The 13,645-nt window shown below is 35.4% G+C and overlaps 2 protein-coding genes across 6 annotated transcripts; one reads left to right on the top strand and one right to left on the bottom strand.

The window, feature by feature from the left end:
• Positions 1-310: 310 nt before the first annotated feature.
• On the top strand, positions 311-2,754 carry LOC107957666 (heat shock 70 kDa protein). The gene has a single exon (XM_016893214.2). It carries the CDS (start codon positions 612-614, stop codon positions 2,568-2,570), a length of 1,959 nt encoding a protein of 652 aa, XP_016748703.1. The 5' UTR covers positions 311-611; the 3' UTR covers positions 2,571-2,754.
• Positions 2,755-3,237: 483 nt separating this feature from the next.
• Positions 3,238-12,479, bottom strand: LOC107957665 (rab3 GTPase-activating protein catalytic subunit). Of its 5 annotated transcripts, none has more exons than XM_016893210.2 (22): positions 12,213-12,479; positions 12,024-12,067; positions 11,875-11,938; positions 11,593-11,707; positions 11,433-11,500; positions 11,209-11,306; positions 10,847-11,018; positions 10,361-10,586; positions 10,067-10,229; positions 9,808-9,914; positions 9,588-9,680; positions 9,013-9,141; positions 8,773-8,906; positions 7,954-8,043; positions 7,662-7,735; positions 6,898-7,081; positions 6,710-6,781; positions 5,942-5,981; positions 4,873-5,114; positions 4,172-4,349; positions 3,882-4,093; positions 3,238-3,610 (listed from the first exon to the last, which is right to left on the bottom strand). In XM_016893210.2, the coding sequence occupies exons 1-22, from the start codon at positions 12,264-12,266 to the stop codon at positions 3,302-3,304; spliced, it is 2,868 nt and encodes a 955-aa protein (XP_016748699.1). In that variant the 5' UTR covers positions 12,267-12,479; the 3' UTR covers positions 3,238-3,301. The 5 variants fall into 5 exon arrangements, with proteins under 5 accessions (XP_016748699.1, XP_016748701.1, XP_016748702.1 ...); XM_016893212.2 differs by having other exon boundaries at positions 9,808-9,908; XM_016893213.2 differs by having other exon boundaries at positions 10,067-10,193.
• Between the last annotated feature and the right edge of the window lie 1,166 nt (positions 12,480-13,645).

Genomic DNA, 13,645 nt, shown 5'->3' with positions numbered 1-13,645 from the left:
ATGTATTAAAATGTACACATCTCTTAATTAATAATATGTTAAAATTTATCGAAAGTTTAACATTTCAAATATGTGACATTAAAAATAGTAATTATATATATTTTAAAAAAATTAGCCCAAAAATATATTTAAAAAAAATTAAATTGTCCACAAGATTGTTTCTACTATAATTGATATTAATTCAAAAAAATAATATTAGTATAGATAACCGGACCCATGTGTAACCACATCCTATTTTTCCCGCTCCATAAAATAATATCTTTAGAAGTTACAACACGTAACTAGACATGCGATGAACTGTAAGAAGGAACAACAGCCCAACCAAACAAATAAAAGCACCTCATCATCCTCTGCCTTTCTAGAACTCTCTAGCTTCATCGCTCGCTTTCTTATTTCTTCCATTTTCACTACCTTTCCACTCATGTCTCGAAATTTCTTCATTTCTCCTAAATCCCCTCCCCCCTTTTGTATATATACCTCCCGGGTTCCCTTTGTTAAATCATCAGTTAATATTACAAATTCATCTAAGCAATCGATTCAACCAGACAAGCTCTCTTAAAAATCCCTTTATTTTCCCTGTATAATTCTTGTTTCTTGTCTAACGCATAAGAATGGCGGCCAAAGCTGAAGGCAAGGCAATTGGGATTGATCTCGGGACGACATACAGTTGTGTTGGTGTATGGCAGAATGATCGAGTGGAGATTATTGCCAACGATCAAGGCAACCGAACGACACCGTCTTACGTTGCTTTCACCGACACCGAGCGTCTCATCGGTGATGCTGCTAAAAACCAAGTCGCTATGAACCCACAGAACACTGTTTTCGACGCTAAACGTCTGATCGGTCGTCGATTCTCTGACCCAGCGGTGCAAGCCGATATGAAGCATTGGCCTTTCAAGGTTGTTGCCGGCCCTGGTGATAAGCCGATGATCGTCGTTAATTACAAGGGTGAAGAGAAGCAGTTCGCTCCTGAAGAAATTTCTTCCATGGTGTTAGTCAAGATGAAGGAGGTTGCCGAGGCTTATATGGGTCAAACCGTGAAAAACGCTGTTATAACCGTGCCTGCTTATTTCAATGATTCCCAAAGGCAAGCTACAAAAGATGCCGGATCCATTTCCGGGCTTAATATTTTAAGGATTATCAATGAGCCAACGGCTGCTGCAATTGCGTATGGCTTGGACAAGAAGGCATCAAGGTCCGGCGAGAAGAATGTATTGATTTTCGATCTGGGTGGTGGAACTTTCGATGTTTCATTGTTGACGATAGAGGAAGGTATATTTGAAGTTAAAGCCACCGCTGGTGATACTCATCTTGGTGGTGAAGATTTCGACAACAGGCTTGTTAATCATTTCGTTCAAGAATTCAAAAGGAAACATAAGAAAGATATCAGCACCAATGCAAGAGCTTTGAGGCGATTAAGGACGGCATGCGAAAGGGCTAAAAGGACTCTTTCATCCACTGCTCAAACCACCATTGAAATTGATTCACTCTATGAAGGTATTGATTTCTATTCCACTATTACAAGAGCAAGGTTCGAGGAGTTGAACATGGATTTGTTTAGGAAATGCATGGAACCTGTTGAGAAATGTCTACGAGATTCCAAAATCGACAAGAGTCAGGTCGATGAAGTTGTTCTTGTTGGTGGATCAACCAGGATTCCTAAAGTTCAGCAACTTTTACAAGATTTCTTCAATGGCAAGGAACTGTGCAAAAGCATAAATCCCGATGAAGCTGTTGCTTATGGTGCTGCTGTTCAAGCCGCTATTTTAAGCGGTGAAGGGAACGAAAAGGTCCAAGATTTGTTGCTTCTTGATGTTACTCCTCTCAGCCTTGGTCTTGAAACTGCTGGTGGAGTGATGACGGTGTTGATTCCAAGGAACACGACGATTCCAACAAAGAAGGAACAGATTTTCTCTACATATTCTGATAATCAGCCTGGGGTTTTGATTCAGGTATATGAAGGTGAAAGAGCTCGAACCAAAGACAACAATTTGCTCGGCAAGTTCGAGCTGACGGGGATCCCACCAGCACCAAGAGGTGTTCCACAAATCAATGTCTGTTTCGACATTGATGCAAATGGTATCTTGAACGTGTCTGCTGAAGATAAGACTGCAGGTGTAAAGAACAAGATAACAATTACAAATGATAAGGGAAGATTGAGCAAGGAAGAGATTGAAAGAATGGTACAAGAAGCAGAGAGGTATAAAGCAGAGGATGAGGAAGTGAAGAAGAAGGTGGAAGCTAAGAATGGGCTTGAGAATTATGCTTACAATATGAGGAACACCGTGAAAGATGACAAGTTTGCTGGGAAACTCGACCCTGCAGAGAAGCAGAAGATTGAGAAAGCCATTGATGATACAATTGAATGGCTTGATGGGAACCAGCTGGCTGAAGTTGATGAATTTGAGGACAAGTTGAAGGAATTGGAAGGTATTTGCAATCCCATCATTGCAAAGATGTATCAAGGTGGTGCTGGAGGTGATGTGCCAATGGGTGGTGGTGCTGAGATGCCTAACGGTGGTGGGTCTGGTGGGTCTGGTGCAGGGCCCAAGATTGAAGAAGTGGATTAAGTTCCATGGCTTTTCTTCTGCATATTAAATTGTCTGTTGTTGTCTCTGTTCCTTTCTTTTTTTTTTTTTTTGTTTTTTTGTGTACCTTGGTTTGGCTAGTATTATGTGATGGGTGCGATAGGTGAGGTTTTTAGATGTAAAAACGTAACAATGTAATAAGAACTTGAAATTTCATTCGCCTCAACATAAGTACTCTTCAACTCATTATTTTCAGATTATGATTTTACAAATACTACTAGCGCTACCTTTTCTGAGCTATATATATGGGTTACTTAATAGGGTAAGTAATTACACCCTAGTAGTTGGAGGTTAATGTTCGGTATAATAAGTCAATAGGAAAATGTCTTAAATTTAAATCTATTTAAAGATTAATTTTGGATATTAAAAATTATTGGATTTTGATTTGTGTATTTATGGTATTTATAATTGTTTCATGAAAAAATAAATTGTAAAAACGAAAATTTTAATTAGTGCAAACGATGTAAATGAAAAAGACTAAACGATTGAAAATTTGTGAATAATTTAATGATTAATTTGTAATTTTTTAAAGTTAAGTGATCAAAATATAATATGTTAATAGTTTAATGATTTTAAGTATAATTTACCCTAATTACTCATCCATTGATGCAAAAGAATTGGTGTACCGGGCAATTTGGCAATCAATAGCTAACAAGTGAAAATATAACCCAATTAAAACAACGTCATTTACACTTTGCATTGTTTAAATACATTTAATCGTATGAGGTGACACAAAGTGCTACCCGTAGATCGTTTGAGGTTCCACATACATACATCCGATATGTTTCTATTTCTTGTTGATCATCCATGTGAGGTCCGCCGCGCGTGCTAACTGCATAGTGACAGTCACTGCCGCTGTCACGCTTGGAAAAGACAATCTGCCTGAGGATTGGTTCGTGGCCGTTAAGAAGATTGCCCATGCTTAAAACTTTTCTCCATGACTGATTGGCAGTGGGTGGGGTAAACATATTTGACACAACTTGTCTCTCGTTCACCCGTAGCTGTAGCTTCAGGTCAAATTCCTAAGCAAACAAAAGATGTTAAACCCAACACAGTTGGAGGCAAATTCTAAGAAACTGATGCGCTGAAGTTTCTATTAGTTAAATCTAAATTCAAGTTACTTGCTGATTTCAGTCTTTATGGAATAGTAGATTGCAATATTGCCAACATTTTAATCACAAGTCCAAAGACATGAAATGGATTTCCCCAAGCAATAGTACACTGAAACAGTCCACGATGCCCATGAATGCTAGAGTGGTAAAAGTGAAGATTCATGGCATAGAAGCTATTTACCTTCTGAATATCAACATCTGCTGAGCCCTTTCCCATGTTCGGAAGGTAAAAGTCGTAGTAGTCACTGAAAATAGCTTCATAGACACGTGGTGCTTGTATGAATTTATGACGAAGAGAAGCTGCAAGTGTTAGCAACTTCTCAACATGTTCAAGGGCAACACAAAGCCGTTTTAGGTCTTCAATTTTCTCACTATTTCCAGATAACAGATTTGCTGTGACATGCATGAGATTGAAACTTCAATGACCTTAATTTTGAAAAGTATAAACCTGCAAGAATGATGAAAGAAAACCTTGCAAAGGCCTTAGTGTAGATGCCATAGTATGGAAGAGTTGGTCCATTTTAGTTGTTATCTGCTTCAAGCTTCCAAAATTCGTCTGGTGCAGTGTGTCAGCTGAGGCTCTGAAGGCAGTACAAACCATTTGCTCAAGAAGCTGATGGGGTCGCACAGTTTCTAGGTAATGAAGTATCTGTAGAATTCAAGAAGCCAAGAAGAATCAAGCTTGATGCATCAAAGAACTGGGTGACGGTTATTACCGAGCTACTTGGTGAGCAAAGTTTCAAGTCATCTATATGCCAGGTAATAAATCTTTGCTACCAATGAATCAAATGTGAATATTTAGGCACAACTCAAGATATGTGGGTACCATTTCTGAATCTCTTCCCCTATAAATCAATTAAGGCGGATACTAACAGAAGGGTTTGCCTCTGGAAACATCATCATCACAAACTTGGGAATGAGTAAGCAGTTTCCCATTGTCAGAGTCAGGATAATGAAACTAGAATGAACTTTCAAATCATGTTTGCTACTGCACACAACTCTGCAAAGAGTGTTGGAAAGCTTAGGCATTCCAAGTCATAATTTTCAGGCCTAAGGCCACAGGTTTGTTCGGTAATGTCTCTGCACGTGACATTATCTTTTTGGTCAAAGGAACCACAGGGGATATCAGTATGCTCTTGGTAAAATTCAAATTAAGGGAACAAAAAGCTAACCTTCTCTCCTTCTCGGTTTGGATCCAGCAGGGGTTTCTGTTCATAAGCGGGCAAACTAGGAGCATCATTCCAAATCTTTCTCCATGAGTTCCCAGGGCCAGACATCCTCTGTGAAAGTTTTCCTCGAGGAGGCCACTTATCATTTGCTTTACTTCCATCATTCTCCCAATCTCCAGGTGAATGCCACCGGATAAAATCTTCGAAAACAGCATCTGGGTTTGCAGCTTTAAAGGCTGACATGTCTATTTCAAAATTTGAAGAATTGTCAGGAAAGATGCACAGTGAAGCATAGAGCAGATAAGAACATATTTGAGACTTTAAGCATCAAACTTATGAGAGAAGAAGGTTAAACAGAGAATGAAGGGACCATTTAACATCTAACATCATACAAGCCTGGACTTATTGCCTCTATCCTATTTGCATTCGTACATAAAAAAATTTACCGAATTGGGAGGGCAATTTAAGAATTGATTCCCTCTTATCAGCCTCCAAGGAGAGTGCCTACATGCAGTGTGTGACTCCACTAAGGTAGCCAGTAACTTTAACATCCTCTTCCTTGATGTAAAGTTGAAACATGCAGTTCCATTGATGCATAATTCAACAAAGATGAAATACGTAATTACCTTATTCACAGTTGTACTGCCAGGGAGTTCTTTGGATGAAGTCAGATCAGAAAGAATTCAGCAATTGTATGGATCCAAAACAGTTATATTTAAATAGATGCAATGAATTCCCAATCTGCTGGACTAGGATTAAAAATTGACATAGGAAAAGATATATCAACTAACAAAACATCAAAATATTTCTAAATAGGGAGGAAGATATTCTTTGTGCCAACTATTCAACAGTTTCTTAGCTCCATAACTAATCCCCAACAAAACCAGATGTAAATGTTGAAAAGCTTTATGTTTTCTTTGAACTTTCCCAGTTCAACATCAAAGCATGGTTCCATATAAAATGAATTTAGCAGTCTCTTGAAGTTACATCTGCCACTGGCAATATCTAATTACTTACAAAGTAACATAACAAAATCACTCTCAAGAGGAAGACCACTTAGTATAGTTATTACCTGAAGATAATGTTTCTCTCTCCAACTGTGCAGAAAAGTTCTGTAATGAACATCAAACATCTTCTTGAGCGGTAGTAAATAATTAAAGTTGTTCAAGACAACATGAAATATATAAAAAATGCTATAACTTCTTTTTTTTTTTTCCTTCTAATTATAATCATGATAGATGAAACACGCAAAGAAAAAATGTATAAAGGTAAATCTATTGCTAACTGTGATCAGCAAATTAGATCCTATTCATGATTCAGAGATAGCCATAAAATTCAAGCATCCGTTAACCAATTAATGAAGGAAATAATGCTATTGAACTGCAAAATGAAGTATTGCAAGAGAAAGCCAACCCGTAAATTTTAGATATTTAGCACAATGAAATATAACTCTATTAATTCTTTGGTGCCTGAGCTAAACAGTAACTAGAAAAAGCTGCTAGGTATCAGTTTTGAGTCACTGATTGTAAAGAGAAACATATCATTAAAATGCTTAAAGCATGTTAAATCTTACTTTGGCTTGAGAGAACTAATATGTCAGGAAGAAGGGAGAGGGCACGCAGAACATTACATGACTGTCTGAACTGATCTATAACTGACTAAATCTTTATACAATCCAAGTTCAAGGGTGTGAGAAGCAGGATGGCTACCTTGACTAATACCATGTTTACATCATACGACTCCCAGGTGATATGTTTAAGATTAATGGTTTGTCTGATGCAACAAAAAAAGAACAAACTGACAATCATAAGCAAATGGCTTCTAAAAACATTGGGCTTACAAATGAATCACCAAAGGCCTCGACAGCACGGAGTCGTTCTTCATGCATGTCTTCTGTCATGAGTGGTGCATTCTATAACAGTTCAAAGGAAAAGAGACCACTGCGTTAAACATACTTTGTAGGAGTTTTTTTTTTTTTTTCTTTTTTTTGGGGGGGGGGTGTTGGTAAATCAGAGATGTAAGTGAAACCTGTGTAAATGGAGCATGCAAGCTCTGACACGAATTCAGAAGCTTCATAGACCCTACAGGACCAGCTGACCCTGTCCTTTTAGAATCTGAAGTGCTTTTATCAGCAGAATAGGCATCTTGAGAATTTGTACTGAACTTTGATATAGATGTTTTAGATTCATTAAAACCTTCTAGAATCAAGGGACTGCAAAAACCAAAAGGATATCATGTTTTTATTATAACTTTAGTCCAAAATAAAAGGATGCAGTAACCTATTGCACACTGCAGTACAAAAGGAGAACTTATGAATTGATAAATTTGTTATCTCATTTGTATTTCATAGAATCTTCTACACTAACTAATTATTGTGATATGGAAAAGTATTACAAGATACGTCAAAATGAACCTTCTAACTCAGGAATTCTAGACATGTAATTAACCCAGGTTACATATCTGCTGAAGTAAACAGAAAATGAACCCAGCATCTCATACATCATTTTTTAAAAATGCACCACCTAGTCAGGTAACAAGGTGCATAGATTTGTCATTCACACATATTCAATAAGCCCCACTAATTCTGCCTACACAAGTATCAATATAATAAAGGCAGAGAATGAATGCGCTTTAATCAGTGTCATCATAAGAGTAAGCAAAAGTGGATCAACTAATATCGCTTATGTAATATAGTTAAAGCAAGAGCAGAGAACTAAAAAGGAGTTGTCAAATCCACTAAGGACAACAAATTTTTATGAAGAAACCAAAGAACTCTCACTTGCTTAGTTCACCTGTCACGTTTCCCATCAAAATCTTGACTCTGAGTAAGAAAACTAGTAGACTCCTCTCCAACTTGAATATCTTCCTGCATTTTTTATCAAATGAACAGTTCAAGCCAAAGACAATATGATGAACCAGGACCGTAGAGGTACAAGTAGAATAAATGTAGCAAGAAAGTGAAAGGTAAAAAGCATGAGAAGAAGAACAAGGGGTAGACTCTTTTTTCTCAACCTCCACCTCGCCTTACTATCAAATACAATAAGCACAGTGAAGGAACAAGAGAAGACAAAAGGGGCTCACAACCTCCATATGTACAAACACGTCATCATTACTTCCAAGACAGTCTTGAAATTCTTCATTGAGTTCACGCTTCTTCTCAATGCATATTGCAAGCTGACAAGCAAAAGGGCAAAGTAAAATAATTCAATGGTCATCATATTGCTTGAAAGAAAAAAAAAAGTGAATATTAAAAATAAACTAATTACATAAATAAGATAAGATTCTTCATAAACAAGTGCCTACTAGAGGAAGAAAAGTAAAAACAAAATGGAACATACAAGATCTTGACAACAAAATGCAAACAAGGTAATTTTCTACGGATCTAAGTTTAGCCTGCAACAGAGCTTTGTAAATCACATTAAAGCATGCGCCATTCAGTGTAACCAATGGCTCTCAGGACTTAAGAGAACCATTTTACTGCAAACCCATGTCTAACCTAAAAGATTTGAACTAGAAAGCTAGCAGACAAATTTGAGTAGCAATGATAATTAAAAAATTAGCTAAAGGTCTCATGAAATAAGTGCATGGCAAATACAGCTGTATCTGTCTTCATTTTCCCCTCCAACTTGGGTAAACTGAATTAAGGGTAAAAGATAGCAGTAGAGTATGAGAAAATTGTTTGACAGTTAACAGTACAAAAGGATGCAAGAGAAAGGAGCTAAAGTAGAAAGACGACAATAATTAATAAGCACCATCCAGCTGGAAAAGAAGTCAATGATACAAGCTTGACACACATATAGGAAGTTCAGCTCCTTTAAAAGCCCTATATTTCAATCAATATTAACTGTCTTCACTTGAAACATAGTCACAAGCTGTCAAACAATGACCATTATATTTTATTACCATTTGTAGTTTCTGGTTGATTAAACAAGTTGCTAGGTCAATTGAACCATGGGCTGGCATTTTAGGCAATGGCTGTGACTCTTCCCAATACCAACGAATTTCTCGAACAAACTCTACCCACAACACAGCAATGGCTAAACACACAAGAAGAATAACCAACATTTAGTCAGGGAAAATGTTACAAGGTCAAATACAGACATTTTACTCTAGAAAATTTATCATGCATGATTCCATTCATACCACGTATGCTACAATTGCCAAACCATAATGAGTGTAAACAGAACTGTGCAAAAAGAGATTCAAGAGGTGCGCCTTTAATTGCTCGAGAACTCTTATGTTCGCCTTTAGCAAAATCAGGAAATTGACGACCTGTTATGTAAAATTAGAAAGAAACAAGTGAATTTTAAACAATAAGTCATATGTGAAGGCAGAAAATTAATAGCTTAAGAACTCTTATATTTGCCTTAGCAAAATCAGCAAATTGAAGACTGTTATGTAAGGTTTAAAAAAAAAAAAAGCTGTTCTCCCTTGAGAAGTCATATGTCAAGAAAGAAAATTAATATTCATAGAAACTACTTAAACAAGCCAGCAAAGCTGACGATGAGTTGAGAAAAGGCAGATTTTTCTTCTTTTTGGCCAAAAAGAGCATTTGGTTATTTCTAGAAAAAGACACAGAGATGGAGAAGGTAACTTATGCCACAGCAGGAAACATCAAAGACTTTATATAAGCACGTAGAGAGAAATATATAAAGCACGCAACATATTCTTAGAGATATAACACATCAAAATGCTTAGTGAATTGAAAGAAAAAGTACCCTCAAGCAAAAGATCTTTAAGCACACGGTCAAGGACGGTAGGTGGCGGTATAACCATAGAGGACTTTAAATTGTCTGAACCAAGATTTTCAACTGCTAGTAACAAAATGCACGAGTTACAAAAAAGAACAAGTTACACAATTTAAAATAAATTTCGAGGTGACTTCAATACATCCGCAGCATCATATATATGCCAAGATGGAGATAGAGCTATTAAGACCTGAAACGAAATCCTCCATAAATTGAGCTTCAAATGACATATCCAGTGCACTAACCAAAAGCTGCAACTGGGAAGCAAATCCAATTCGGTCTCCTTTTGAACTATCACTTAATACAAAAAATCAATATAATCAGATATTTCATAGGGAAAGGCATTAAGGAACTAACAAATCAAAAAGGACCATAAAAACAAGAAGATGAATATGCAGCACCAATCTCAGTTTTAGAATAAATATAGAACACATGCACAAATTCCTTACAGATTTGGAGACAAATTTGGAGTTAGAATCCACTTCTCGGCTTCATGGGGTGAAGCATTTTCCATTTCAGCCATTTCCAAGGAGCTTTCAATCACCTTTTCCGACCAAGTGGTCACCAAATCAAACCCTACATGCATAGTATCCATCAAGCCAGTGCCTGCGGCTATGCATAAAGAAAAAGCAGTCTCTCAAAGCTTGCATCAGCTTAGAGACCCTGCAAGTTATCTACAAGGCAGAATTTTCCACCAGCCTCCTCTTAATAAAGAAAAGTGAGCATAACAAAAATAAGATTACCCTTTACTGGATCTTCTGCAGAATACCATTCACTCCAAGGGCAATCATCATCCCAATGCTTCCTATTGAGATTGCCACCGTCAGGCATCTTTTCAGATTCTGCATTTTCAGCATCAGCGTCTTGGATACCATCATTTTCATCATCATTGGGAAGGGTTCGATACGTAAGTTTCATCATAAGATATACTTTGAAGAGATGTGTCAAATGGTCCGATGTCCAGTAAGCCTTCAAAAATAAATAACCAATTAATATTACCACATAAAAATAAGAGCATAACATCAATGTGTATAAAAGACATTAAAAAATCTGATGTAAACACTCTTGCATAGACATGAGAAATAACTATAAAATGCTAGTTAAAAAACCTAATGTTATCTCACTACCATCGTAATAATTGACCCATGTTAAATGCCAAAAACAAACACACACTATAGTTTGTGAGCTGGAACAATATCACATTTTTAATAAATAACGAGGGAACTTACAAACTTAGAAACAAACAATTCATACAATCCTTCCAAATGCATGAACTTTACAGGAACTTGGCTACCAATACGATCTGCCTCAAACCTTCTAGTAAAAATTGTTCCCATGTTCTGGATTCCAATAAACGCTTTTCTTGAAGGATCATGGACTGGCACAAATGCTGGCCACAAACTGCAGCACCAAAATTTATATAAGTTTCAGATTCAAAGTTATTAGTAATATTTCATGTAACAAATATACCAACGTTACAGATATGAATAATTAGAATCTATTAACGATTAATAACATCACATGTTGCTATGTCAAAAGCAGATCAAAGAAAATTATACTTAATGGCAGCATATTTCTGTCAGAAACCCACCATGAACAATTTGACAAAGCAATTGCAACTGCACTTAAAAGCTTGCTGGACTCTGGAGCATCAAGTACCACACCGCTGGCACTCTGAGGTGAAATCACCTATTGATGGCACACATCAGGCGCAAAGGAAATGAAAGCATCATAACATTATACAAACAGAAGTGAACTATTATCAAGAAGACTATTGAAAGAATAGGAAGGGACAGGACAAGATGCTGAGCATACCAAGAATTCTTTTACTCCAAAACAAAGCTGCAAATCATGCAAAGTGCAATTCCAGTCAGAAATGTTGCCTGTGCCAATCAAAAACGCAAGTCAAGAAACATAAGTTCAAACCCGGTAGCTCAATGAATAGGGGGTAAAAGTAATTTTTCACCAAAAATACCATCATTGTCGATCCCAAAGTAGTACTCCATGGAATAGATTTTTGTAGCATCTTTCAACTCGGATTTAATCCTATATATTTTATTAGAATAATCCAAATGAACAGCTCCCTTTTCCTACAAAGGACAGGAAATCTGCTTTCATTGAAAGTGATCATGGGATAGCAAATATAATCTTATCCTGCATCCTTATTCTTATCTATAAAAACTATTTAGAAGAAAATAAAAGATTTTGAATAACCAGAGTTAAATAGAACAATATTCTGAAATCAAAGCAAGCGTACCAGCAAATTCTTTGGACCATCAGCTGACCACTGTCGACAAGTAGCCTCTATTTCAGATATGAACCTAAAAATTCGATAAGATAATATTAAAAAGGGAAGAAAAATAAATGAGTAAAATGCAGTAGTGAAATCGTTAAGTTATTAAATACCTTTCCCATGAAGAAGCCAGAGTGAAATCATCAAAGTGTTCAATCTGCAGCAATAACCAGTAAACTTCAATTTTCCAACCAAAAAAAAAATCAAAAGAAATTCAAATTGCTTTCGAAATTTTCTAGCTAAGGGAAACTCGGAAATCAAAAACAGGAAAAAAAACAAAAGTGAAGATGTGAATGACAAACTTCCTCTTCTTCTTCATCGTCTTCAGTTAAATTGGCTTTGCTTGTAGATGCCATGAAAGAATCACGCGTTATCGAGCAGGTAAAATCAGCTTCAAATTTTGGTTCCGTCGCAAATTGCCGGTGGCTACAGAAAATTAATCAAAATCAATCGTTCATAGCAAAAAGTATAATCAAAAGCGACGAGGGTGACAGGGAAAGATCTGGTTCTCAAGGAAAACGCAAGTAAAAGTAGGAAAAGCAATTTAGCCATGGAATTACAATAAGCTCGATCTAATGCTAAAGTTTTGCAAAATTAGACTTACCTCCCTCAAGTTATTCGTAATGACAAACGTTTCTTGCTTTTTTAGTTAAAATTCGAAATTTGTCTTTTAACATTCCCATCCTTCAAGTCTGACCATTTTTCGAACCAATAATTTGGCTCGAAAATGCAAGTAAAGTAGGTTAACTAGCAGTCTCTTCCCGCATCTGATCATGCCCGAATCGTGTGTCTACTAAGGTGGAATTTCCTGAGAAGTCCCTCTACTATAGATATAAGATCAATTTGGTCTATATATTATTAAAAAGAATTAAATAAGATCACGTTGAAATGAAATTAACATTTATTGTCTAAAACAATGAGGTGAAAAATATTTTTTTCATTCATAGTTCAACTCCAACAATATTTTATCTGCAAAATCACAAAATGTTTTTAAAAGATAACTCCCTTGACAATTTTTTTTTAAAGTAAATGTTAATTATATTAAAATTTAATCTTATTTTATTCTTATCAACTGTCTAATTTAATTTTCTTATAATAAAGAAACATGTAATGGTACATTTACCCTTTACTAATGATTAACTTAAACTTATTTACATCTTCATATTATTTTCTATTTTTATCAAAATATAATATAGTTTTTATTTAATATTTACTAATTTTATATTATTTTCATTTAATTGTATACATTTACTAATGTTATATTATGGTATTATACATTTCATTTTTATTTGATTTAATTACGTATAGTATAAAAATAAAAAATTTATATATTATAAATAAAAATAAAAATAGGTTGAGCTAAGTTTGAGATTTGAATTTTAAAATTTAAACTTGACTTATATTTTAAAGGAGTATTTTTTTCCTAAATTAATTTTTTTATCTAATACTTTTTTCCTAAATATAATTTTACAGTTTTAATAGTTTATATATTTATAATTTTAAAATATTAAATCAAATTTTTATCACTTTGGGAGGCCAAAGCATAATTTTACTTTTACTAATTTAAAATTTTATAACTTATAAATGACTTAAATAAAAATAATTCTATTTTAGGGAACCAAGTCTCCTGCTAACCTCCTAGCTCTACCACTACTATCAAACAAGAATCTATATAAAAAAACTATCAATATTGTCGGGAAACACTTTAATGTGTATAATTGTAGATTTGATCAAT

The sequence above is a fragment of the Gossypium hirsutum genome, chromosome A13 (genome assembly GCF_007990345.1).
Source record: "Gossypium hirsutum isolate 1008001.06 chromosome A13, Gossypium_hirsutum_v2.1, whole genome shotgun sequence".
In the NCBI taxonomy this organism is placed as follows: Eukaryota; Viridiplantae; Streptophyta; class Magnoliopsida; order Malvales; family Malvaceae; genus Gossypium; species Gossypium hirsutum.
The sequence above is the reverse complement of the archived record's forward strand: the minus strand, read 5'-3'. Positions and strand labels throughout refer to the sequence as shown.

Excerpts from the sequence above, each read along its gene's own strand:
- LOC107957665 (XM_016893210.2), bottom strand. The coding sequence starts at position 12,266 with ATGGCATCTACAAGCAAAGCCAATTTAACTGAAGACGATGAAGAAGAA. Across the intron at positions 11,939-12,023 it reads CTGGCTTCTTCATGGGAAAG|GTTCATATCTGAAATAGAGG; the intron begins GTATTTAATAAC and ends TCGAATTTTTAG. Across the intron at positions 11,307-11,432 it reads TTGGAGTAAAAGAATTCTTG|GTGATTTCACCTCAGAGTGC; the intron begins GTATGCTCAGCA and ends TGCCATCAATAG.
- LOC107957666 (XM_016893214.2), top strand. The coding sequence starts at position 612 with ATGGCGGCCAAAGCTGAAGGCAAGGCAATTGGGATTGATCTCGGGACG.